General features: G+C 51.5%; 6 protein-coding genes across 6 annotated transcripts; 2 read left to right on the top strand and 4 right to left on the bottom strand.

The window, feature by feature from the left end:
* Positions 1-892: 892 nt before the first annotated feature.
* GUITHDRAFT_54382 (hypothetical protein) lies at positions 893-1,453 on the bottom strand (the record flags this gene model as incomplete). Its single annotated transcript, XM_005834263.1, has 1 exon — positions 893-1,453. A coding segment is annotated over one exon (561 nt), but the record flags the coding sequence as incomplete, so codon positions are not given.
* Positions 1,454-3,457: 2,004 nt separating this feature from the next.
* Positions 3,458-11,330, top strand: GUITHDRAFT_137520 (hypothetical protein; the record flags this gene model as incomplete). The annotated part of the gene is made up of 14 exons (XM_005834262.1): positions 3,458-3,505; positions 3,541-3,654; positions 3,707-3,835; positions 3,919-3,989; positions 4,038-4,080; positions 4,156-4,209; positions 4,394-4,560; positions 5,089-5,192; positions 5,243-5,329; positions 5,376-5,468; positions 5,513-5,648; positions 5,738-8,991; positions 9,041-9,673; positions 9,700-11,330. The coding sequence occupies 14 exons, from the start codon at positions 3,458-3,460 to the stop codon at positions 11,328-11,330; spliced, it is 6,564 nt and encodes a 2,187-aa protein (XP_005834319.1).
* A 146-nt stretch (positions 11,331-11,476) lies between these two features.
* Positions 11,477-12,452, bottom strand: GUITHDRAFT_106786 (hypothetical protein; the record flags this gene model as incomplete). The annotated part of the gene is made up of 6 exons (XM_005834261.1): positions 11,477-11,554; positions 11,604-11,751; positions 11,823-11,912; positions 12,080-12,166; positions 12,218-12,266; positions 12,314-12,452. 6 exons carry the CDS (start codon positions 12,450-12,452, stop codon positions 11,477-11,479), a joined length of 591 nt encoding a protein of 196 aa, XP_005834318.1.
* Positions 12,453-12,837: 385 nt separating this feature from the next.
* On the bottom strand, positions 12,838-15,482 carry GUITHDRAFT_157624 (hypothetical protein; the record flags this gene model as incomplete). The annotated part of the gene is made up of 11 exons (XM_005834260.1): positions 12,838-12,932; positions 12,981-13,029; positions 13,079-13,147; positions 13,381-13,605; positions 13,649-13,771; positions 13,821-14,060; positions 14,125-14,253; positions 14,298-14,413; positions 14,470-14,587; positions 14,639-14,772; positions 14,819-15,482. 11 exons carry the CDS (start codon positions 15,480-15,482, stop codon positions 12,838-12,840), a joined length of 1,962 nt encoding a protein of 653 aa, XP_005834317.1.
* A 1,198-nt stretch (positions 15,483-16,680) lies between these two features.
* Positions 16,681-18,053, top strand: GUITHDRAFT_137518 (hypothetical protein; the record flags this gene model as incomplete). Its single annotated transcript, XM_005834259.1, has 4 exons — positions 16,681-17,633; positions 17,663-17,774; positions 17,923-17,998; positions 18,043-18,053. The coding sequence occupies 4 exons, from the start codon at positions 16,681-16,683 to the stop codon at positions 18,051-18,053; spliced, it is 1,152 nt and encodes a 383-aa protein (XP_005834316.1).
* Positions 18,054-18,154: 101 nt separating this feature from the next.
* GUITHDRAFT_162699 (hypothetical protein) lies at positions 18,155-22,135 on the bottom strand (the record flags this gene model as incomplete). Its single annotated transcript, XM_005834258.1, has 28 exons — positions 18,155-18,193; positions 18,238-18,402; positions 18,644-18,727; positions 18,778-18,857; positions 19,103-19,122; positions 19,178-19,222; positions 19,276-19,321; positions 19,359-19,407; positions 19,541-19,642; positions 19,703-19,776; positions 19,829-19,870; positions 19,921-20,004; positions 20,052-20,094; positions 20,190-20,256; positions 20,329-20,413; positions 20,538-20,585; positions 20,633-20,699; positions 20,849-20,884; positions 20,932-20,991; positions 21,040-21,110; positions 21,162-21,231; positions 21,341-21,423; positions 21,485-21,546; positions 21,596-21,673; positions 21,723-21,790; positions 21,842-21,895; positions 21,969-22,015; positions 22,075-22,135. The coding sequence occupies 28 exons, from the start codon at positions 22,133-22,135 to the stop codon at positions 18,155-18,157; spliced, it is 1,830 nt and encodes a 609-aa protein (XP_005834315.1).
* Between the last annotated feature and the right edge of the window lie 300 nt (positions 22,136-22,435).

The raw sequence follows: 22,435 nt of genomic DNA, 5'->3' as shown, positions 1-22,435 counted from the left end.
GCCTTTCGTTCTCATCGTCGCTGCCTTCGCGCTGTCGCTTTTCTCGAGAACCCTGCTATGGACGTCAGCCATGAACAACAACATCAAGCTCGCATCACCCCACGTCCACCTCCGCGCCCTCGTCCTCTTCCTCGACCGCCCTGGCAGTTTCCAGTAAGCAGGGCGTTAGCACATATACCTCTGAAGCTTACCCGACCACCGCGACCACCGCGACCACCCTGAAAAAAGGCGTCAGAGGGTTAAGACAAGGAGGAATCAGGAATACCTTATCTCCAAATCGATTCATTTTGTCAACCTGAAGGACAGACGTCAGTAAAAACCTTTCCCCTCATCGTGTATGAAGATTCGGCTAAGCTCTCCCCTACCTGCTTCTGCTTGATTTCCTCGAGCTTCTGGTCTTCTTCCTCACCCTGGACAATCATCAGGTTGCGAGATCATTCATGTGACTCGTACGGTGATGGCAGATACAGTGATCGCAGAGCCACATATCTCAGTTCCTGCGTTCTTCTCTCCCCTGACCGCCTCCGAGGCCTGGTAAAACAAAGACAAGGATCAAATCACAAGCATTGGGCTGCCGATAGGGAGGCTCAAGATGAAATCAAATTACGTCATCTGGAGTATCGAAGCGAATGCAAGCTTCAGTATCACCCTGAAACAAGCAAACTCAATCCAGCGGCAAACAAATGGAATGGATTTGCGTCACCTCCTTGAACTCAACAAACTTGACACTGCCGTATTTGCTGAATGTATCTTTGATGTCATGCAGGGTCGCTCCTTCTCCAATTCCTTCAATCTTGATGAAAATTCCTTTGGGATAGGCTTTGTACGTATCTTCTTTCTTCTCGCTCTTTTCTTTCTTATCACCGCCCTTGCCATCGTGGCCTTTTTTCTTTCCATCCTTCGCCTTCTCATTCTCACTGCTGGCAGAAGGGTTCTGCTTGAGGTACTCCTCCTTTGAGACCATTTCAAGCTTTGCATTCGCAAACGAGATTTCTTTCTGGCAGATTGCTTCAGCTTCTTCCTTGCTGCTAAACTCAATGAAAGCTGAAATCGGAGCAGTATCGGAATCAGCGTTTGCTTTCTTGTCCGCCTTGAGCAATCTAACGCTCAGAACGGTTCCGTAGCCAGAGAAGAAGGACTCGAGCTGTTCAATGCCCGTGTCTCCAGGGAATTCCTTGGCATGCAAAGATCGTGGGATAGTCACGTCCGTTTCAGGCAGTGGAGTAGTTCGGCGCACCCTGGTGACTTCCTGATCCACCTCCAAGAAGTCCGATGCAGCAGCAGCCACAGCAAGCTTCGAGGTGGTCGCTCCTAGTTCACGCATCTTCTTGAAACTGGCGATGAGCTCAAGGCTCACCCATCCCTCGGGTGTCTCTTTCGTCTTTGACAACAAAAATCTGTCCTTGGGCAGGTTAGAGTCGCAGAAGTAAAATTCGATTTGCTTCTTGATCTTTGGATCAAGCGGTTCAGCTTGGTCCGGCACTCCTTGAGCAGGTTCCATCTTAGCACTGAAGGAATACCTTAAACACAAGCAAGTTAGCGATCGGAACGAATGTTATCCTACTCAGCTTTAGATTGCCTCCCAAACCATTATCCTGCCATTCAACCCTCCACTCTTGGCATTCCTCTCCTCTCTACCACTTCTCTCCTCCCACCTCACCCTGGCCCCCATGATCTTTCTCTTCTCCTCCTCCTCTTCTCCCCTACCCCCCACCTCTCCTCCCGCTTCCTCTTCCTCCCGGATCATCCGCGGCACGTGCTGTCGGGCCCTCCTCCCCACACTAATAATAACGTGAGTGTACGCAGGAGTGGACGGAGCCTCGGAGGCCCGGGTCGGAGCGGGCCCCGGCGCCCGCTTCAAGGCTTCGACCCACTGGCAGGCGGGGCCCGTACGGTACTACCGCAAGTTCAGTAAACGCAGCATGTCATCCGCCGCCGTCCAGGATCGGAACTTCAGTCAACTTGGTCCAAGGCCTGCTCGCCGCTGCAAGTCACCCCCCCGGGCCCAATGAAGCGGCCGGGCTCAGCGGCTCCGAGACTTGGCTCGGCCGTTACAAACAGTAGAAACGCTGAGTAACGGTTGGAGAAACCTTGGGTGCCAAGAGGCGCGCAATGCAGGATCGGGTCGCCGGCATCGGGGGAGAGACCGGAGGCTGAGGCTGAGAATGCTGCTCATGCAGGATTGTTGAGGCCTCGCCTTCCCTTGGTACTGACTCGCTTCACAGCCAGTCTCATGAATGATAGTCCAGTCGCTCCATACAGCACGATGATCGAGTTGAGCTCCAGTATTGAAATTTGTGCTTGTCGAGCGACCTGCTAGCTCTTAGATACTGCGATGGTCAGAAGGAGCTTACTCCTGTGGATCTTGATCTTTCAATTGATCGCTCCATCGAAGATCCTTGTTTCATCAGTGTCGTACTCGTCTGATCTTATTTGGAATGGACAGACTCTGTATCAATGCTATGATTCACCCCAAGAATCGGTTGGTTGTAAGCATCAGTCACCGAATCCCGTCATAGTTGTCCCTGCAGGAGAGAGATTAGGATGTCCAACAGACCCAAATACGCTTTCCTGCAATTCAAATGCTCAATTGCCCATGATATATGCTCTAGAGGATACCTGGACTGGGATTGGCATTGGTTTGAAGGCAAGTTCAGATTCTAGCTCTTATGCGTTGAGCTTGCTCGTCTACTACGGGGTGTTGGATGTATACAACATTTCAAGTAAGTGTGGATGGGTCGAGGAATCGGGCAACGTGACAGTAGATGGATTTCAAGTACAAAAAAGTTGCAGTTTCTCGTCAGATACGTTGTGCAGCTACATTGCACCTTACTTGTCATCATCGACAAGCTGTCCGACAATGATTGTTCTCACCCAGTTTGTCGTAGTGAATGATATTTCTCCTTTTAAACTTGAAATCAGTGGGAAGCTATCTGAAATCTCTTCGACAATCCTGAATGTAAAATATAAGCCGAATCAATATCAAAATTCTCTTCGGTTGAAGTCTGAATATTACAATAGCGCATCTTCAAAAATCCGTCCTTATGAAGTTTTGAACATCAGTCTTCCAGATAATTCGACATTTCCAGTGTTTTTGAATATTTTGGCAATCGACAATCCGCCAGAGATGAAGTCGTCGTTGTACAGCCAACCATCTGCTTGCAATGGTGGAAGTGAGGTGTAGACTTGTCATTTTCTGCGTTGACCCGGTATTGACCTATTTACACAGCTCCCCGAATGCAATTTCGGACAATTTTTTGTTTATGAAGGTTCAGATAATTCACTTATGATAACGGGCTTGTCAGTGACAGACCCAGATCTCTATGAGACTTGTACTTCATCAAACTTCGAATGCCATCAACTTGACGTAATATTGTCGACATACAAAGGAACAATCAGCTTGTCATCAAGAACCAATCTCGAAATTATTTCCCAAAGTTCGTCCTCTTTGCGACTGATGGCCAACTTGAATGATCTAAATAATGCCCTCAAGGTTTTCTCGCATGTATGTTCATCTCTTGATGTGATTTGATTGTGCAGTCTCTGAAGTACACTTTGGGGGTGAACTCTTTGATGTCCTCGAGCTCCGTCAAATACTTTAACACGCAAACGAATGGACAGTTGGAATTGATTGAAATTTTTGCATCTGATCAGGTTGCAAGTCACTCAATCTCGTGAAAGCCTTCTGACATGGTCTTATTCAAAGGGGTACACGTCATATGATGGCTTTGCCAAAGTGTCCACCTCCAATGTCAGCATCACGATTGTTGCCGTGAACAACGCTCCGTATTTTTTGCTATTGCAACCTGAGTTGTCTATGCAAGAAGGCCAGCAGGTGAGTGTCATTCGAGTTTGATCAATGTTTGTTTAAAACACCATAAATGTTTGTTTAAAACACCATTAATGTTTCATACTCAGGGAAATGCGTCAGCAGTATCAGTGCATGATGTGGACGTTAATGAAAAAATAACCTCAAATCTTGCTTTGAGGTAACTCACGAAAGAAATTCGAATTATTCACTTAACAACATGATGCAGGAATTGGATGAGCAACTCTTCTAGTTCTGTATACATCAACCAAGTAACGAATCACTGGACTTTACCTCCAAGTGACTTGTCCTTAGATACAAGTTTCACTTTCAGTGAAGCATGGTAGTCTCAAATTGGATTACACTCGAAATTTGTGGCTGGAAAGCACAAATACTACAAGGTGCTGAACCCTTGATCTCCAGACATGCTGTGATTGCTGATTTCTTTGCTTGAACAGTTATCTCACAGTATCTTCTTTTCGCTATGGTCATGATTTGAGCAGAGTGTTTCCATATTTTGATAACACAGGATATCTCAATGGTTTTCAAACACATGTATCAGATATAGTTTTGCCATATTCTCAGGTCTGCGAATATTCAAATTTAGGAGAAGCAGCCTGCCCCACAGGAAAAGAACAAGGTTGCGTTTGCCAAGAAACTGTGGAATCGAGTGTTGTCCTGTATGTGAATAGAAGTCTTCAAAGTCAGGGGTTTGTAGATGCTCTTCCCAAGGCCATCAACTCCCTCGATAGGTAAACAACATGACATCCGTGAAAAAAACATGAAATGATGCTTGTTCTCAAGGACATGTGGAGGCATGGCATACTTTCCATCTCCAAACAGCTTCACATTTGGTGTTGCATGTCAAACAAACACGGTTGAAAAAACTTACTTTGTTTTGAGAAAGACGACTTACATTGTCTCTAGGACTGCTCAAACAGTATCCCTGAGCAATGTATACCCGGAGTGACGTGCAGATGTTGCGTGGATCTATCGCAAGTCTGCTCGGTGGACACTGATTGTGATAGATATAACCTTGGCTCCCCGTGTGGTTGCTTACAAGGAGGAAGTGGAAAGTGTGGGCCATTTTTTTCCAGCACAGATCCTTCACAGCAAAATACCACCATCATCATATCACCAAATCCTATTCCAAAACTTGATGGACATGCATGTCATTATGCTGGTCCTGGTTCAAGTTACTGTAGATCAGCCGCATATGCTGTCACTGGGACTACTCTCAAAACTGAATTTGATCGAATCTCGCTTTCTTCATATGGCAGCTCCGAGATTTCATTGTTTGGCCCATTGTCCGATGTGAACCTGGCATTAAACTCCATAGAATACATTGCCAACCCTTATTTCAGCAGGCTTTATCGCCCACCAGGTTGTCACTTGATGACTAGATTTCATAGTCCTTGCTGAGGTTGCTTGCAGTATCGCAAAGGGATCCAGCCACTTTCGTACTTGGAGCTGATACGTTGGACGTGCTCAGCATCACAGCAAACGATCTAGGAAATTCAGGTTCAACTCTGTTCCATTGTGCATAGCAAAACTGACTTTCAACCAGGAGGCGGAGTGTATGACCCGAGGACAGCGAGTATCAGCGTGCCGATCAGAGTCCATGCCGTCAATCATCCGCCAAAGGCCAACGGGCCGACTGGTAGGGGTTGACTTGGCTGTGTACTGAAGCTGACATCGTTGCAGTCGTTGAAGCCATGGAGGACATCCCTCAGAACTTCGTTGCCAGTGTCACCGGGTCGCAGTCTGGCAGTCAATTTGTATCTCCAGGTTTTTATATCACAGATCCTGATTCTCAAGACTACTTGTACGATCAAATGAAGTGAGGAAGACTTGCACTTCCTTGGGGAATACTGACAAGTCTGTTTTCCTTCCCAGATTGACCGTCAATTTATCATGCACTCATGGTAGATTGTACCTCAACGAGACATACCTGCAGGGTGAAGGGAAGAATGAGATTGAGTATTTGGTCTGGAATCAGGAACGAAGAGGTTTGTACAACATCTTCTACGATTCTCAAGGCAACGTTGTCAGTTCTGGTCCAGTGTTTGGAAATGGATGTCAGTTCCAGCCTCAATGTTCTGATGGCACGAAACTTGTCTCGCAAGACACTAAATACGGCTTCATTCCTAATCAAGCATATGGTCCCATATATCCTCAAAGAGCAACCATGCCCATGTCTTGCGGGTTGTGCTTGGATATCACCGGAAACAAATTCATTTCCATCAAAGGAACATTGGTGGCTCTGAACAAAGCTCTTTCGTTGGTGACATACCTGCCTGATCCCAATTTCAACACAGAATTTGGTTCAAGCGAGACAATCAAATTCTCGGTCAACGATAATGGTGCGAGAGGTGACTACCCACCTGGCTCAAAGTTTGCGAATATCAACCCACTGGAAGACGCTCACCAAGTTGATGTTGTCGTCAAAGCTGTTGATGATCGACCCTTGATTGGGCGGAGAGTCATGTCAAACTTGACTGTCAAGCACTTTGACGGAGGTAAAAGTCCAGATACGATCGTGCAAGACTATGCAATCTTGCCGATTAACAACAGCATCAATGCTCTCTGCTTTTCATTAAGTCCAACATCAACTGAGTATTGGACTCATTGCCGACCTGGCTTGCGGGAGTACATAGATATCGACGAGGACACCAGGTTTTACATCACTCCAGACTTCTTATGGATCTATGATGTAGACTCTCAAGAAGCGCTGGAAGTTCAAGGATCTCGAAGTTTCTGCTGTCCACAATCGAGTTCTTCAGTATGTTATTGTGGTCGTCCTTGCCTTTGTAGTACTGGAACATGTGCTTGTCGAGTCCCGGAAGTTTGTTCAGGAGGCGCAGGCCAGCTGCTGGTCTCCTTCTTTGTTGTGAATGGCATGCTCTCTTTTTATCCCCCCCCTGGAAGATCGCTTTTTCCTACATCCCAACTAACGTTTGTGACCAACGCGTCCTACATCCCAATAACAGCAGGTGGGTTTGTCAAGCCATGTGACAATCAATTAAGTTGTATGAGGAATGTCTCGGAAATGCATATATTGGCAACTCGCGCAACGCTTCAAACAGCTCTTGAACAGCTATACTTCTCATATCAAGGGAAACCAAATTTCTACGGCTATGACAATCTCGATATCATCGTGAATGACCAAGGATACACAGATGGATGTTACAACTCAAGTCTGGTTGCGAAGGCAACGATGGGAATCAGGGTGGTTGGAGTGAACGATAATCCTGTCATTCAATCGCCCACCTCAGTGCAGGCATATCAGAAAGGCTCAAGATGCTTTTTCGATTTTCAGCGTTATGATGTCAGCGCCGTGCAAGGTTTGAGTCCGCAGTGTGTTGCAAATCCAAACGGGTCAGCTGTGCCCATCAATCATGTGAACCCAATACAGTTCAGTGACGTGGATGTGAATGATGTTCCGTATGGAAATATGACTCTGATACTGCAAGTCGGCAATGATCCGAAGAAACATGCATCTGCTGGATCCTTCCTTTTAAGGCAGACTCAAATCTTCACCACCATATGGTATACAGAATTCAGAGGTTCCGATCAGTTGCTTCAGCTACAAGTCGACGGAACTTTGAGTGAACTCAATTTCCTTATGCAAGGACTGTTCTATGATGCAGATCCGAGGTATCAAGGCTATGTTCCGTTCATTGTCAAGATCTTTGACAACTACAACTATGGTTCTTGCAGTGGTGAGCACGTCTGTGGAGCTGCATATCCTGCATGTCTCGATCCTTTGAAAGCGACTGCTCACAAACCTCCTCTGATGGGGACATCGACTGCCACCATCAACACAGTCGTCGGGCCCGCGATAAGATGTTACCATACCCCTCAGACAGACGCGAACCCTTGCTCCAAGTGTAACGCTGAGAGCGGATGTGGATGGTGTCCGGGTTCTTGCTCAAAGCAAGGAGGCAAGTGCATGATAGGAACCAGTTCGGGGCCAACCTATGAGATCTGCCCGCAATCTCCTACTGGCCTTGGATGGAGACAATGCTCCAAGAGCTCGAATCAGCAGCTGATCATCTTGAGTGCTTTGGCCGCTATCATCTTCCTCATCGTAATTGCTTTCTTCTATTTCTCCAGATGGGCTGCAAAGCGACATGGCAACGTTTTGACATTCTTTGTGCGAAAGCAATCTGAACTCACGCTGTACCTCAAACGTCTGAATTTTCTCCCATCGGACGAAGCGAACTACTCTCAATTCGTGGTGCTCCTGCTGTTCTTTGCTATCGCTCTTGTCATCATCCTGCTTACTGGAACCAGTCATTCACAATGCCAATTTGATAGATATTTCCTGCTGGATCAAGCGCAGGAAGTCCAGATCACAGTGGACAACTGCTACATAAGATTCTTGCCCAGCCGAACGCAATCTGGTCTCATAAGGAACATTTCAAGTCCCCAGCTGCAAATTGCTTACAGTACAAGCCCACAGATTGTGTTGACTGCAGAGACTTGTGGTGCAAGTGCACAAATTACGCTATCAAACAAGAGGCCTACAACCGTGAAATATGACAGCTTCTATTGCAACATACAGATTATTGTGCCAGACCTCGTTGTCCTTCCGAGCATCACAGTCAACGCAGTAGGAGAGCGAACGACGACGGTTCGATCCTCTTCGACGGATGCTGACAGCATGAACTTTGGCCTCGAGTTTGGACCGAACAACTTCATATTGAAGGGAACTGTCCTTCAGGCTAGACTGAGCAACGTGAGTGCGACAAACTTTGAGTACAATGCGAACAAGGGAGAGTTGATAGCCATGGACGTGTCTGCAAGAGGAGCTGGCACTTTTAAGAGCGTGGAAGCCGATCTCATCGTGACAACTCCTTTCCGAACTTCCGTCCGATTCTGGCAGATAAGTTCAAATTTAGTCTGTTTGACCGCAGCGAAGGGGTCACTATATGTCAACAACTCTTGCGAAGAGATTTGTAAGGATATAGACCTCCAAAACACGACAAACAGCACGACAGGAGCACGGAGACGATTGTTGAGAGACGATCGTTGGGAGCCTTCCCAATCTGCCAGCATCAGAAGCAGGATCTCTTCCTTCAGCAAGAGAGGAATCAACAATCACTCGAGCTCACAACTGAGAGCAAATGGACTGAATGTCACAGACTTCTTCGGACTTCCGGTAGTCAATCCTGTTGCTGGTGAGTTGAATTGATGCTCTCATACGCTATTCTTGACTTCCTTGCCCAGGATTGAATGGGACCAAGTACATGTGCACCGGAAACCCTGACGTTGACAAAGAATGGCTGTGCGCTCCCTACGATGCTACTGCCATAGCGTTGGATCAGCCGTGCCCTCCCGAATCAGCGTACGCAAAACGGAGTGATGTGCCGAGGATACCAGGGTGTACTAACCTTGAGGCTTGCACTGTTTCGCAGAGCCCTCAGTGCGTCTGTAAACCTCATTGTGACATGGCGGGCCTCAGACCCGCAGGCACGTGCAACGCTCTGGGGCAGTGCTGCCAGCTCATCTGCTCGGGGTATTCCCGGGCTGACATGTTCCCAGAGCCGTTTCAGCCTCGGTGCGGGTCGGCCATCGATCCAGTCAAGATGCCCTGGTGCACGGGGAACCTGGGGCAATCCTTCACCTTCATGTCGAGCACGGGCTCAATCTCATTCCAGGTTGGCAAGAATTGTGATGCCTTCTCCCCTGGACTGTGCGAAGATGCTCAAGGAAACTTGTCCTCCACGTGGAGCGAAAGCTCCTACGCTGGTGGCAACCCAAGCTCGATGATCAACACGAGTGTGGATATCAGGCAGACTGATAAGAACATTTTAGATCTGTTGTTCCACCCAGGGGGGCGAGTCAGCCCTTGGAAGACTGGTTTGTTCTGAACCTTCTTGGCCCAGGGACGGTGAGCTCTGAAGTTGGGCAATTCGTATGGATCTCATCGATCCGTTACTTGATCTTCAGACCCTGGATCATGAACGTGATCTCTTACGGACTTCTCACTCCTTCCACTTCCCAGTCTCAATCGAAACTTCTGCCCTCCTTCTGCCCAGCATTCGTTCCCAACACCTCGCTCGTCTATGCCACTCGTCTGGAGTCCATGTACAAGGCCCTGCTGAACGTGATAGAGAATTATCCTCCCAGCCAGGCGCAGCGGTTGATCCCAGAAGGGAGCATGATCGTCTTCGATCAGACTGACGGGAAATCCTTGATCTTCAGCATTGATCAGTTCTCTGGGATGATTCACGTGAAGAGCTTCAACATGGAAGATTACCCCTACGTGCTGAGTATGTTTGGATTCGGGATCGGGCTGCCTGTCTTCTTGTCGCTGGTTTTCACCTGCCTCGTCTTAACGTTTTCAAGGAGGTATCTGATGCGTTACAGACGGAGAAAGCTGGTGCAGGAGCAGATGAACAGAAATTTAAGTCAGATTATCAACGGCTCACACCCGAGCGCGATTGAGATCGACGATCTGCCAGAAGATATCGTGGAGGAGATGAAACAAAGAACCACATTCTGGTTCATGTTTGAAGATTTCGCGGGAGTCGCCGAGATTCAGAAGAGCATCATCTCACAATGGTTCTGGGCTGCAACAGAGGTGATCTTCTCAGCATTGCCAACCATTTTTGTGTTGATGATCTCGTCCGCACTGAAAGATTCATATCGCAAGTACGAGTGTCAATTCAGAGCAGACTGGTGTAATTGCATGCAGGAACAGTTCCAAGTTGTTAAGGCATCCCTTGCTGTTGAAATCTTCACGTACACATATTTCGTGATTGCATGCCTTGAGCTGAGCATGTTCTACCTTCGAACTTCGTTCAATGTTTTTAGGAGGCTCATTCAAAAACTCTTCGTAGTTGTCTTTGTCGTCATCTGGTTTATGTCTCTTTCTTGCATCTCGACGTTGACGGTGTTCGTGCTGCTTGGGATCTTGTTCAACGTCTCATTGATGCTGCCCTACGCAATCGCAGTCATCGGATCTTGCACGGTCGCATACAGTATGGTAGCAAGGAAGTACATCATGATGTACAGGGTGAGGCGACTGGTCTGGAAGCAGATGACCTCGGAGTCTACACACATCGCCAAGAAGCTGCCGAAGCCAATTGTTGAGGCAGTGATTGCCAAGAACGTTGAGCAGTGTCTTGCTTCCCATGGCCTCTCATACTTTCACATTTGCATCCTAGTGCTCAAGTACATGGTCACAATGGCACTGATCTTCGCTTGTCTCTTTATTGGTTTCAACGCATTCACCAGCACAACGGACTTCCAAGCAAGTCTGATCAACGACCTCATTCTTGTCGTCGTTGTGTTTGCTTCCTACCTGACATTTGTCACTGAGAGCGACAGCGTAGAGCTGAGCAGGCAGGTGGAGGTGACCAAGGATCAGATCGTGAACTATCTAAAAAGGGTTGTCAAGATTTTCTCCGATCAGGTTGATCTAGGTGCAAGGATTTATTCCAAGATGAAGAAAGCGATGGACTCCGATACTGAAGAAGGAATAGTTCCTGCTGTTCAGACGCTCCGGAAATAGGTGGCAGTTTGGAATAGGTGCAATCAAAGTGCCATGTAGAGGTAGCATGTATATGGTGGAGGTTGTGATGGAATTTAGGAAACAATGTTTCGAAACTCTGTAAATAAAGATCACATGTTGTTGTTGCCCCTTCGATCGTGAAAGTTCTATCTCCGCCTCTTCTTTGGATTTTCCTGCACCTCCGTGTCTTCCCCTTGTTTTGAACTTCCTTTCGAGCCTACAGGCTGTCCACAACAGAGTCACATGAAGCCAAGGAGGGAGAGCAACTCCTACTTTGCACACGGCCTCGACACTAGACAAGCGCTCGTCGAACAAGAGAGTCATCGCCTTCATCTGATTGTATGGTCGGACAATACCGGCACACAAGTCAAGATGGCATTCGAGTACCTTTGCGATGTCTGCCTGGATTGTTTCCAAAATCCTGAAGGGAGGATAAGGGCGAGGGAAGGGCGTAACAGTCAAGTGAGAGAAAGGATCTGGGCGCTCTCTCACCTCTCGATGGCTTGATTGGAGTTGTTCGATGTCGTGACATCGCCAAGTGGCGGGACCAGAGGATTGTCGTTGCCACTTCCCAGCTCATAACTATCATGTCAAAGTTACCCACGTCCTCTCGCACTCGTGACTCTGCCTGGTGATGGACGTTCTGTCCAAGGTGTAGTGGCCCCTTGAACGCAGGATCAGCGATGCACAGGACGACAAGAGGGCGATGAAAGCGAGGAGCATGTGGTCATGGCTAGATTCTCACTTACAAGATGTCATACTGCTCTGAGTGAGGATGTTTGAAGAAACATCGTCCTATCAAGTTGCCACACGTGCACCTGACCTCTTGGTAGATACTGCCATGGCATGCTCACAGATACATTGACGTCCTCACAGCGGAGGCTGACCTGCCATGCCCATCCGACGTTCTTCGTCCCGTTGTGCATTGCACAGCGACTGATGGAAATGTCAACACAGTGGACACGGGAGCTGCTTGCTGGTACCAGAGAGGATGATGGCATCGAGGCTCTCGACCGCAGACACCATGGAGAAGGAGTCTCCGATGATGGTCAGACACTCGCGGCATTGAAACACCAGAGGCCCGCGCACGTCCTCCTGCACCGCCATGCCGCTACCTCGCATGGTCGGGCCCCGTCACTGAACTTTGAAACTTTGAAGATAAAAGCAACTTTGGTGGCGAACTTCAAGAGCCCGAAACTGTGACTGAAAACTGTGACACGGTGCCGTACCGTACCGTACTTAACTTTGAGTAAAGTACCGTACGGTACCGTACGGCGGTACACTGACGTCGGACCGCGACCGGGCTCGGTACTGGCCAACTGGCACACTCCGTCACGCCGCCCGGCCCGGGTGGCCAATGATGATCCGACACTGTAGTGCTCAGTGTCAAGTTCGTCCGGTTGGCCCGGCGCGTGACACTGAGACAGTCACCAAGCGGCAACTCAATCTAATTTACATTCTTAATGTTTCAAAACCTTCGAGTCTACGAGTCCATGATTGAGTCCGTTCATGAAGCATGCTTCGCGTTCTCCAGCAGCTCGTCGATGATGCTCGGGTCGGTGATGGTGCTGATGTCTCCGAACTCAGACACGTCCGTCACCCCTGCCGCACAAATCAGCAACAAACGGAGAGCATGCTCTGCTGCTTTACCGGCGGCGATCCTCCTCAAGATCCTGCGCATGATTTTGCCGCTTCTCGTCTGGCAGCAGGTCACAAGGGTAACCCTGTTGAATGGGATCGAGTTGTACCTTTGGCAAGGCAGGGGCGAACTGAATCTTGTCGGGGGCAGCAAAGGCTCCAATCTCAGACCTCACAACCTGTCCGGCATGTCAGAAAGTCACAAAGAGACAGGAGCTGATTGCGGCAGGAAGAATATTTTGACACTTGAGGCTTCTCATGGCGTCACTTGTGGGATCGCAACGAGGAGTAAGCTCGGTTGTCATGTTGTCGCACTCATCTCTTGAACGATGTGACATAAACAGTCACCCGTTCTACACACAAGAGTGCTTGTTCCCTCCCTCCCTCCCTCCTCCCTCCTCGCGTGCATCACCTGCTTCAGCGCCTTCTGGACCTCCGGCGTCATCTCATATCCCTGCTCGAGGGTAACGAACGCGTAGATCGCCTCTCCTTTGATCGGGTGGGGAAACCCGACGACCGCCGCTTCCACACAATGCTCGAACTGCGAGAGAGCGCTTTCCAGCTCCGCCGTTCCAATACGATGCCCGGACACGTTGATGACGTCATCGATGCGGCCGGTGATGCAGTAGTAACCGTCCTGTGGGTCACCATCAGCTTCAGGGGCTGTCTGCGATGCTGACCTTGTCGCGCCGGCACGCATCGCCCGTGATGTACTTGTCCTTGGAGATCATCTCGTTGGCCCCGTTGAAGAGCTGGAAGTAAGTCTTCTCGAACCTTTCCTGGTCTCCGTAGATGCCGCGCAGCTGATAGCAACGAGTGAGAGGCTGACTCAGAGCGTCAGGGAGCGTTCACCTGGCCCGGCCAGGATCTCTTGATCGTAAGATACCCAGCGCAAGCGCCATCTTGTTCCTTGCCGTCCGGGTCCAAAATGGCAGGTTCGACACCGAAGAAGGGCTTGGTAGCGAAGCCAGGCTTCTGGGGAGTTGCTCCAGGCAGCGGTGTGATCATGTGACCGCCAGTCTCCGTCTGCCACCAGGTGTCGGAGATCGAGCACTGGCCTCGTCCGACATGCTTGCTGTACCATCTCCATGCCTGCTCCAAGTCAACGCGCGATCGAGGGCAAGAGGTGGGAGGCAGCAGCTCTGTCCCAAGTCACCTCAGGGTTGATGGGCTCGCCGACACTCCCCAAGACTCTGAGAGACTTTAGAGAGTGCCCTTCGGGGTACTGCTCCCCGAAGCTCATAAGGGATCGCACAGCCGTGGGAGCGGTGTAGAACTGGTTGACCTGCCACCGAGTGACCTCAAGGAGGAACCTCGCACCAAGTTCACCTTGTACTTGTCGATGATCTCCCAGCATCGAGCAGGTGTCGGATGCGTTGGAACTCCTTCAAACAGCACTTGGGTGGCCCCGTTGATCATCGGGCCATAGGTGATGTATGAATGACCTGATCCCAACGGAAGTCAGCTACCCAGCCTCGATCATCCATCATCTATAGCTCACCAGTGATCCATCCGCAGTCTGCTGTGCACCAGTACACATCTCCAGGACGGTAATCGAAGACGTACTTGAAGGTGGTGGCGGACCAAACCATATAGCCGGCGGTTGTGTGCAGAACTCCCTGTAGCGAAGTCAAAACGATCTTAGGCGATCAAAGACTTCACACGGATACCTTGGGCTTTCCTGTTGACCCCGACGTGTACAAGAGGAACAAGGGATCTTCGGCATCCATCCACTCGACTGGGCAATCGGCACTTGCGCCCGCCATCAGCTTGTTCCAGGGTTCATGCTGCTCTTTCAAGGGCCCTGGACAACGAGTGAGAGACGAGTGTGTCGCACGTGCAAAGCACACCTGCTTTTGAGTTTCTTTCGACGACAATGATGCTATCCAACTTGTGATTGGCCTCCTTGTCTGCCTTGAGGATCTTGTCCGCGTTGTCGACGATGTCCAACAGGTTCACCAACTTCTTGGCTCGCATCACACCATCGGCCGTCACCAGCACTCTTGCCTTGCAGTCAGCGACGCGACTAGCAAGGGCATCGGCACTGAAGCCGCCGAAGACAACGCTGTGCACTGCCCCGATCCTGGCGCAGGCAAGCATAGCAACAGGGAGCTCGACAACCATGGGGAGGTAGATGGCAACCGTATCTCCCTTCTTGATGCCCTTGCTCTTCAGCACGTTGGCAAACTTGCAGACCATCTCGTAGACCTCATTGTAAGTGTAAGCCCTGCTCTCATCGTCGTTGCCCTCCCAGTAAAAGGCGATGTTGTCGCCCTTGCCAGCCTCGATGTGGCGGTCGAGCGCGTTGTAGGCCAGGTTCGTTTTGGATCCCAAGAACCACTTGATCGACACAGGGCCTTTGGTGTAGTCAAAGTTCACTTCGTTCAGCGTGTGCCACATCTCCTTCCAGTAGAAGTCCTTGCTCATCATCCCCCAGAACTTCTCCGGCTCGTCAAGGGACTGCCTGTACATCTTGTTGTACTGCGCCATGTTGGACACGTACGCTCCTGCCATCTTGGCTGGAGGAGGAATGGCCTTCTCATCACTCATATGATCATCACCAACAAGTTTCCCGATGTCCTTCGGCAGCTCCTTCCTGTACTTGCCCTTCTCCTCATCCACACAGACTAAATACCGGCCATCCTCTGCTGACACGTCCACACGAGCGAAGTAGTTCTTACCGTCTGACCTCTTCACGATGACGGTCTCTCCGTCATGGAACAGATTGTCTTCAGAGTATTCAAGTTCGAGGGTTTCAATCGCTGGCGCTCCCGGCTTCATCTTTGCTGGGTCTGCAATGCCTGTCGCTTTCAGCCCGATCACGTCCCTTCTGGCCGCCGTCCTGAGCACTCTCCGGCTGCTCGAAGGAGTGGGGAGCACGTAGGATCTCTTGCTGCCAGCATGTCTGAGGCGGAGAGGAGTGGACGTGAAGGAGAAGCCGCTACAGGACGCCAGCATGGCTACTCCGACAAGCAGCCTCAGCATCGCCATGGCGCGAGTGGGGGCTGGCAAGAGACTTGTGGAACGGAGGGTAGGGCGAGGGAGATTGGACAAAGAGGGTGGGGTGGGGTGGGGTGGGTGGGTACTTGATGTGCTTGAGAACTTTTGGGGGTAGAAGTACCCCCAATGAACCAGTTTGATGGAGGGGTAATTAGACACAACAGAAATATTACCTCAAATATCAAGGGGTAGGGTCACTGAAAGGGGTGAAACCTGGCACCCTCAACTATGATGGGGTAGGGGTACTCAGAGGTACCCCCTCAAATCACGAATTACAGCAGCACGTGCCGGGTGGGTACTACGAAAGTACCCCATCACACAGCATGAAATTGTTGTTCTGGATGGGGTACGTTGCGAAGTAGACTCAATCAATAGTGGGTAGGGTGGTGCTATAAAAAGTAAGCAATCTTGTAAAATGAAAAAAGAATATTTGTTTTAAATCAAAAAGAGGGCCGGCGGGTAGGGTGGCGTCACTATGCCGAAATGGCGGCGGGTGACAGAGGGAGGGAGAGTGCTGGGGGAGGGAGGGAGGGAGGGGACGAGAGGAGGAGAGGGTGAGGGAGGGGACGAGCGGAGGAGGGAGTGAGGGAGGGGACGAGAGAATGGAATCAAAAGTACTGACGAGAAATTGGAATCAACTTCCTCCGTTTAGCCCATCAAACATTCAAATTTTTGTTGCCTAGGCTCTCCCTCATGTGAGCATACGAACGCTATGAACCTGAAGGATGAAACGACAGCCAGGGAGCAGATGTCATTCAGGAGTGCTGCAAGGCAAGAAGCGCACTCTCAGAGTGACATGATGAGGATTCAGGCGAACTTGGGGTCGATTGAAGAACACATCCAAAACCTACAGCAATCGGAACTGCTGCTCGATACTATCGAGGACTCGGACGCGTCAGAAAGCTATGACGATTTCTCGGCAACATTTATAGACCTGAACAATGAAATGACCAGCGCGCAGGATCGCTTTGAAACGCGGGTCCACGCTTCGCTGGAGGAGACCGAGCAGGAGTTGGAGGACTTGGACATTCTGATACAAGATTCCTTGAAGAAAGTTGAGCTGCTGGAGACTTCCCTTGATCAATCTTCCTCCCTTGCTAGTTCACAGAAGAGATCGATCCTGAGAGCGCACAGTCCGTCGTCTCCTAGCCTCCTAAACCTGTCCTGCTCCCCGGTCAGGACTCAGCGAAGGTCGCCGGGGTCTTGTTCTCGTCTCTCGACGTCTTTCCGGCGGTCAAAGTCGGTCGAGGAGGAGGAGGAGGATGCAAAGACCATGAAACAGAGGCTGGAGGTCTTCTACAAGAAGGTCAACCCCTCCAAGGTAGTCCAGGTCCCCGGGGTCCTCGCTCGCTTCGAGGGGAGGCAAGAGTCGCTCAAGGCGCTGCTGAGGTACAAGTACGGCCGCAACCTTCCGATCCTCTCCTCAAAGAACTGGATGAGCGCTGAGCAGGTGGAGGCGGTGAAGACTCAGCTGGTCCTTAACTACTCGAGGTTCTGGCTGGGGGAGCATCCGGCCGACGGGAGGCCCTGGGGGCTGGAGGGACGGCAGGGGCACTCGCCGAGAAGGGGGTCGCGAAGTCGGCAGGAGGAGGAGGAGAAAGTCGCTCGAGCCCTCAGCTCCTGCACGATCGCGCGACGAGAGACTCTTCCTTGGGTCAGGAGGAGGTGCGGGCAACTCCCCGCTATGCAGCCAGCCGCGAACTTGACGTTGGGTGCTGGCCCCCCCGCAAGGTCCACGAGTTCTTGTGGCAGCAGCTGGGGCCTGAGTGCGTCCAGCCCGGGACTCTGCACGCCTTGTACAAGCAGGTGAGACAGTCGGGATCGTTGAGGAGGAGTGACGAGGGAGGGGGACGCAGGAGCTGGATGGGAGCGGCTTGATCCGGCTAGGAGCTCAAGACTTACATGAGGTCTGCTGGAAGCTGCGGTGAGGGATGTTGAAGCTTTCCTATGGCAGATGGGGATACGAGGGAGGCTGGAGAGGGACAACCTGATCTCTGTCGCCAATCAGCTCAGGAAGAACTTGGGGATAGGTGGGGATTCGTCGGACTGAGTGACGTTGACTGAAGTTCCACAGGTGACTTGTGAGGGGGAAACTTGATAGGATTCATTAGAGACAAGTCGCACCGTTACCACTGTCTCAGTTTCATCTCGCTGTCCATATCCTGATCGACCCGACCACATCATCATCATCTCCGTTTGGTGACGTTCATGGTAGCAGCAGGTGCCTGCCTGAGGGATCACAGAGGAAGCGAGATCAGCTGCAGGGCACCAGCGAAGCTTCGAGAAGGGTCTTGTCGAGGTCCTCGTCGCCGAATATCTTCCTCGGGTACCTGAGGAGCAGGTCAGGAAAGTCTCTTGGCGACATCGGAGGCCACGGGAGCATCAGAGTCCACTCCTCGCGCAGGTCGTCCGAGGGCAGAACGCTCTCAACCACCTGCAGCAACATGAGGAGGAGGGAGGAGGAGAGAGCAGGAGGGAGGAGGAAGGCAGGAAAGAGATAAGTTACAAGGAGGGAGGACGAGGAAGACGGTGGGAGGATGGGAAGAGATAAGTTACAATGAGGGAGGACGAGGAAGAAGCGGGTGGGAGGATGGGAAGTGAAACGTTACAAGGAGGCAGGGCGACGGGAGAAGATACGTGAGGAAGAGGAGGGAGGAGGGGATCAGAACCCTAACCTTCTTGAGCTTCGTGGACGAGGGAAAGCTCTTCTCGATAACCGTTCCGTCAGTCATCCTCACTCTGATAGAGCACTCGGGTACCTGCCAACATTCAGGCACTTCCTCCTCGTCCTCCTCCTCCCTCCTCTTACGTTAGGCGACTTGGCAGTGGAGAAGGACTCAGCTGCGAAGCTGCGGATGTCCGTTGACTCTCCTTCCTGGCATCCATCGCCTGATGAAGCAGTCAGGGCAAGGAGCACAAGGAGAGCGAAGAGAAGAAGATCGGGGGAGAGGGGAAGGAGGATGGAGGGGAGGAACGCATGGAGGGGGGGAGAGGAGGGGGAGAGGAAGGGCGTGTTTCCAGGGTGATCAATCCAACAAGACCTCGTGGTGTGTTCGACTTTGCGTCCTCGTCGAATCGGAACGAAGCTTCTGAGGAGAATCAAAGTCCCTTCCCCCCCGCAGCGCTGCCCTCACCTCTCCTTGAGCCGTCGGACCTGAAAGGTGCAAGGCAGACGTCAGACTCGAGGCCAGGAGGTAAGGGAGACCTACTTGGCGCTCGGCGTGTTGGAACCGCTCGAAGCAGCTTGATTGAGCCTGGCAAGGAGAGAGAGGTGAGAAGTGGAGGGAGCAGGGAGAAGGACGACAACCTTTCTCTGAGAAGTCTGTTCTCCTCCTCGAGTTCTGCCGTCTCAACTTCAGCAGGATCAACATTCGGCGTCACTCCCTGAACCTGCGATCCTCTTGCGAGCGGCTGTGTCGACGACGACGGCCTCCTTGATCTGTGTCGGGGTCAGTGCTGAATGGCAGCAGCTCGAAGCTCGAAGTCATCAGCGAAGAGAGGGTGGAGGGCGAAGGCATGAAAGGCAAAAAAAAAAGGGAAGGAGGAACGGGTGAGGGGCATCTCGATCTCACTTTCTCTCCCGCCTCCGTCATGGTCTCGCTTGCAGAAGCCGTCGATTCGTTGATGGACTTCGCTACCTCTTTGGCTCCTTTGGAGGTTTTCTCCCATCCATTCTGGACCATCGGTCAGTCTCCTCGTCTCCTGCACCACCTCCTCCGATCCATCAGCAGCACCGAGGCTGACTTTCCGATGGCGCTGCCTGCCTCCTCGATCTTGTCCCCAGCTGACTTGAAGCCATTCTCCAGGTCTGTAGGGAGGAGGAGGCGTGAGCCAGGGGCCGCACAGCAAGGAGCAGCTACTTTTGCTCATCCGCTCAGAGCCGGATTTGATGTCCTGCCAGACTGAGAGGAAGGGAATGAGAAGCCGATGGCTCTCGTGCCGCACTCTCAACCTGTCGAGTACCATGCCGGCTTCGCTGACGCCGGCTCCTCCCTCTTCTTCATCGTCTGGGTCTTCACGTCCTTTCCTCTCGCTCCTGCAGCCACTCTCAGCAAACAATCAGTCTGTTTCCCCTCATGCGACCTGCCAGGCATGTATCCAGCCTGACCTCTCGGGTCAAAATGACCTATGGAAGCAGTTATCAATTCCTCTTCCGGTCAACTCCCTTCCTCCTCCTCCTCCTCCTCCTCCTCCTCCTCCCACACTTTCATCGGTACAAACCTTCACGATATCCTTCGAATCGTTTCCTCCTAGCAGTCCTCCTCCCCAGCGTAGGTGCGAGACAGGCCTGCCTTGCAACTCACCAGAGGACGCGAGGTGGGGGGGGGGGGTAGCGGTCAGAAGAAGCAGACAGCCTTACACGAAGGAGATCTCCACTTGCGTGCCCGGAGCCCCAAGGATCAGATTCTTGAGCTGGTCGACTCGAAATCCCCGCACGTCCACCCCTTGAGCGACAAGTCAGATCCTCCTTACCCTCCTCCACTTTCTTTCCTTCCGTTCTCCCATCCCTGTATCAGTGTCCTCTCCTTTCCACCTTTCCCCTCACCCCCTCCCATCCTGCGGATTCACCATCAATCGCAACAATCTTGTCTCCCTTGTTGAAAATCTTTGCTTCAGCTGCGAGACTGTCATGGAGGCGGAAAACTCTTCATCACTTCAACGACCTGAAGGCGAGTAGGGGACCACGTCTGAGACTCTGGGCCCAGTGTTGTCCCAGTGATCAACGAGGCCCTGACAAGAGAGCGAGCAGAAGAGCAGCGGAGAGTAGGAGGACAATGAAGAGCAGAAGAATGAGGAAGAGCAGGAGGAAGAGGACGAAAAAGAAAAATCATGTGGGGAGACTCCGGTCAGATGATGAAAGGGAAGAGCAAGGTACCGACCAGCCCAATACCGCACTTCCTTCCCTGCTCCAGCTCCTGCTCAGGAATGACTGGAAGTCACAACACTTTCCTCCTCCTCCAACCCTTCGCTGAGCGTCCGATGCCTCTGTGTCGATGGACACTCCAGCGATCCAAGCTTTGTCCTGCCCCTCCTTCAGTGTCCACCTATCCCCCCCCCCCGCAGGCAACACCTGAGCCGAGCCACCTCCCAGCAGGATGTCAGCTGCCTGGTCCACATCGCCTTCTGTCCTCTGCAGCGCAGCTGGACCAAAGGTTCAAACTTGCGGCGGGAGGAAGAAGGAGGCAGCTCTACCTATCGCCTTGCTGCGCTCGAACCCCATCCCCTCCAAGGCCTCGATCTTGTGGGCCGGCACGGATTTCTTCTGCACTCCCTCACGTAAGATAGAGGGATGCTCGGTGAAGGAGGGGAGAAGGGGAGAGAGACTGCAGGGTGAGGGAGGGGAGACGAAGGCGAGTCGTTGTCCAGCTGACCTCAAGCTTCTTGGCATTCTCCTCACGAGAGTTCCCCATGGCTCGGGGAGGCTCCGAGTTGGCGCTGGAGCCCAAGACGTATCCTGGAGGATACGGTGAGGAGGCGACCTAGAGCTCGGGAGGAGCGAGCGATCGACGGGCCACCTGCTCCAACGAAGGTGCGGTCTTGCAAGTGCTTGGCAAGGAGCTTGCGAAACTCCGAGATGCTGCCGACCATGGCGATGAGCTGCAGATAGCAGCAGCGATCGCTCCCACCTGTCTCCTCTCATGTCTCCGAGCTTCTTGGCACGGGAGTAGAAGGAAGTATGCGGAACGCCTCCGACGTTGTTGCGCCTGCCCCGGGCGTCATCCCAGAATTCTCGCAGTGCCAGGGAAAGCTTACCTCGCTATTCCAAGCCCATCGCCGCTCATGATATTTACATTGTAGAAAGAAATGTTGTTCCATGCAGACTGGAGCGACAGACAGTCAGTCTCCTCCCCCTTGGGCAGGTCAAGGGGTACCTCGATCGAGATAGAGTTGTACTGCGGCAAGAACCTGTTACAGTGGGGGCAACCCTGAGGCACATGGATGTTAGATCAGGTTGAGAATTTCCTGGGAACAGCAAGAATATGCTACGAGTCGACAGACCGGTGCAGTGTAGAGGATCACAACCACAGAGTTTGTATCCGACATAGCTGAAGGAAAAGTCCAATCACTTGAGCGGGCAGACTGCGAGCATTGTGAAGACAAGCACCTGATTCATACTGATTGAACGTCGTGATGATTCTGACTCTGCTCGTATTTGCAGATGCCATGATCGTGTGATTGGCAGGGTCGTCAATTTTGGCGGCTTCCCGACCAGAATCAAAAAGAAATCCCGGCTCTTCTTGCTCTTCCTTCAAACAAGCCGATCTGAACGATACAGGACTTCTCTCTTAAGTTTTGAGCCTGGTCTCTTCATATCCATTGCTCCGTTTATCTTGTCCTCTCCTCCTTCAACCTCTCCTCTCCTCCTCCTGAAGGTGCCTCTTCATCACTCCCCTGGACAAAATTTCGCCATCATCGCAAACACTACCCCCACCCGTCCCATCACAAGACTACCCTACCCCTCAATA

Source organism: Guillardia theta, assembly GCF_000315625.1.
Source record: "Guillardia theta CCMP2712 unplaced genomic scaffold GUITHscaffold_26, whole genome shotgun sequence".
Classification (NCBI taxonomy): Eukaryota; class Cryptophyceae; order Pyrenomonadales; family Geminigeraceae; genus Guillardia; species Guillardia theta.
The sequence above is the reverse complement of the archived record's forward strand: the minus strand, read 5'-3'. Positions and strand labels throughout refer to the sequence as shown.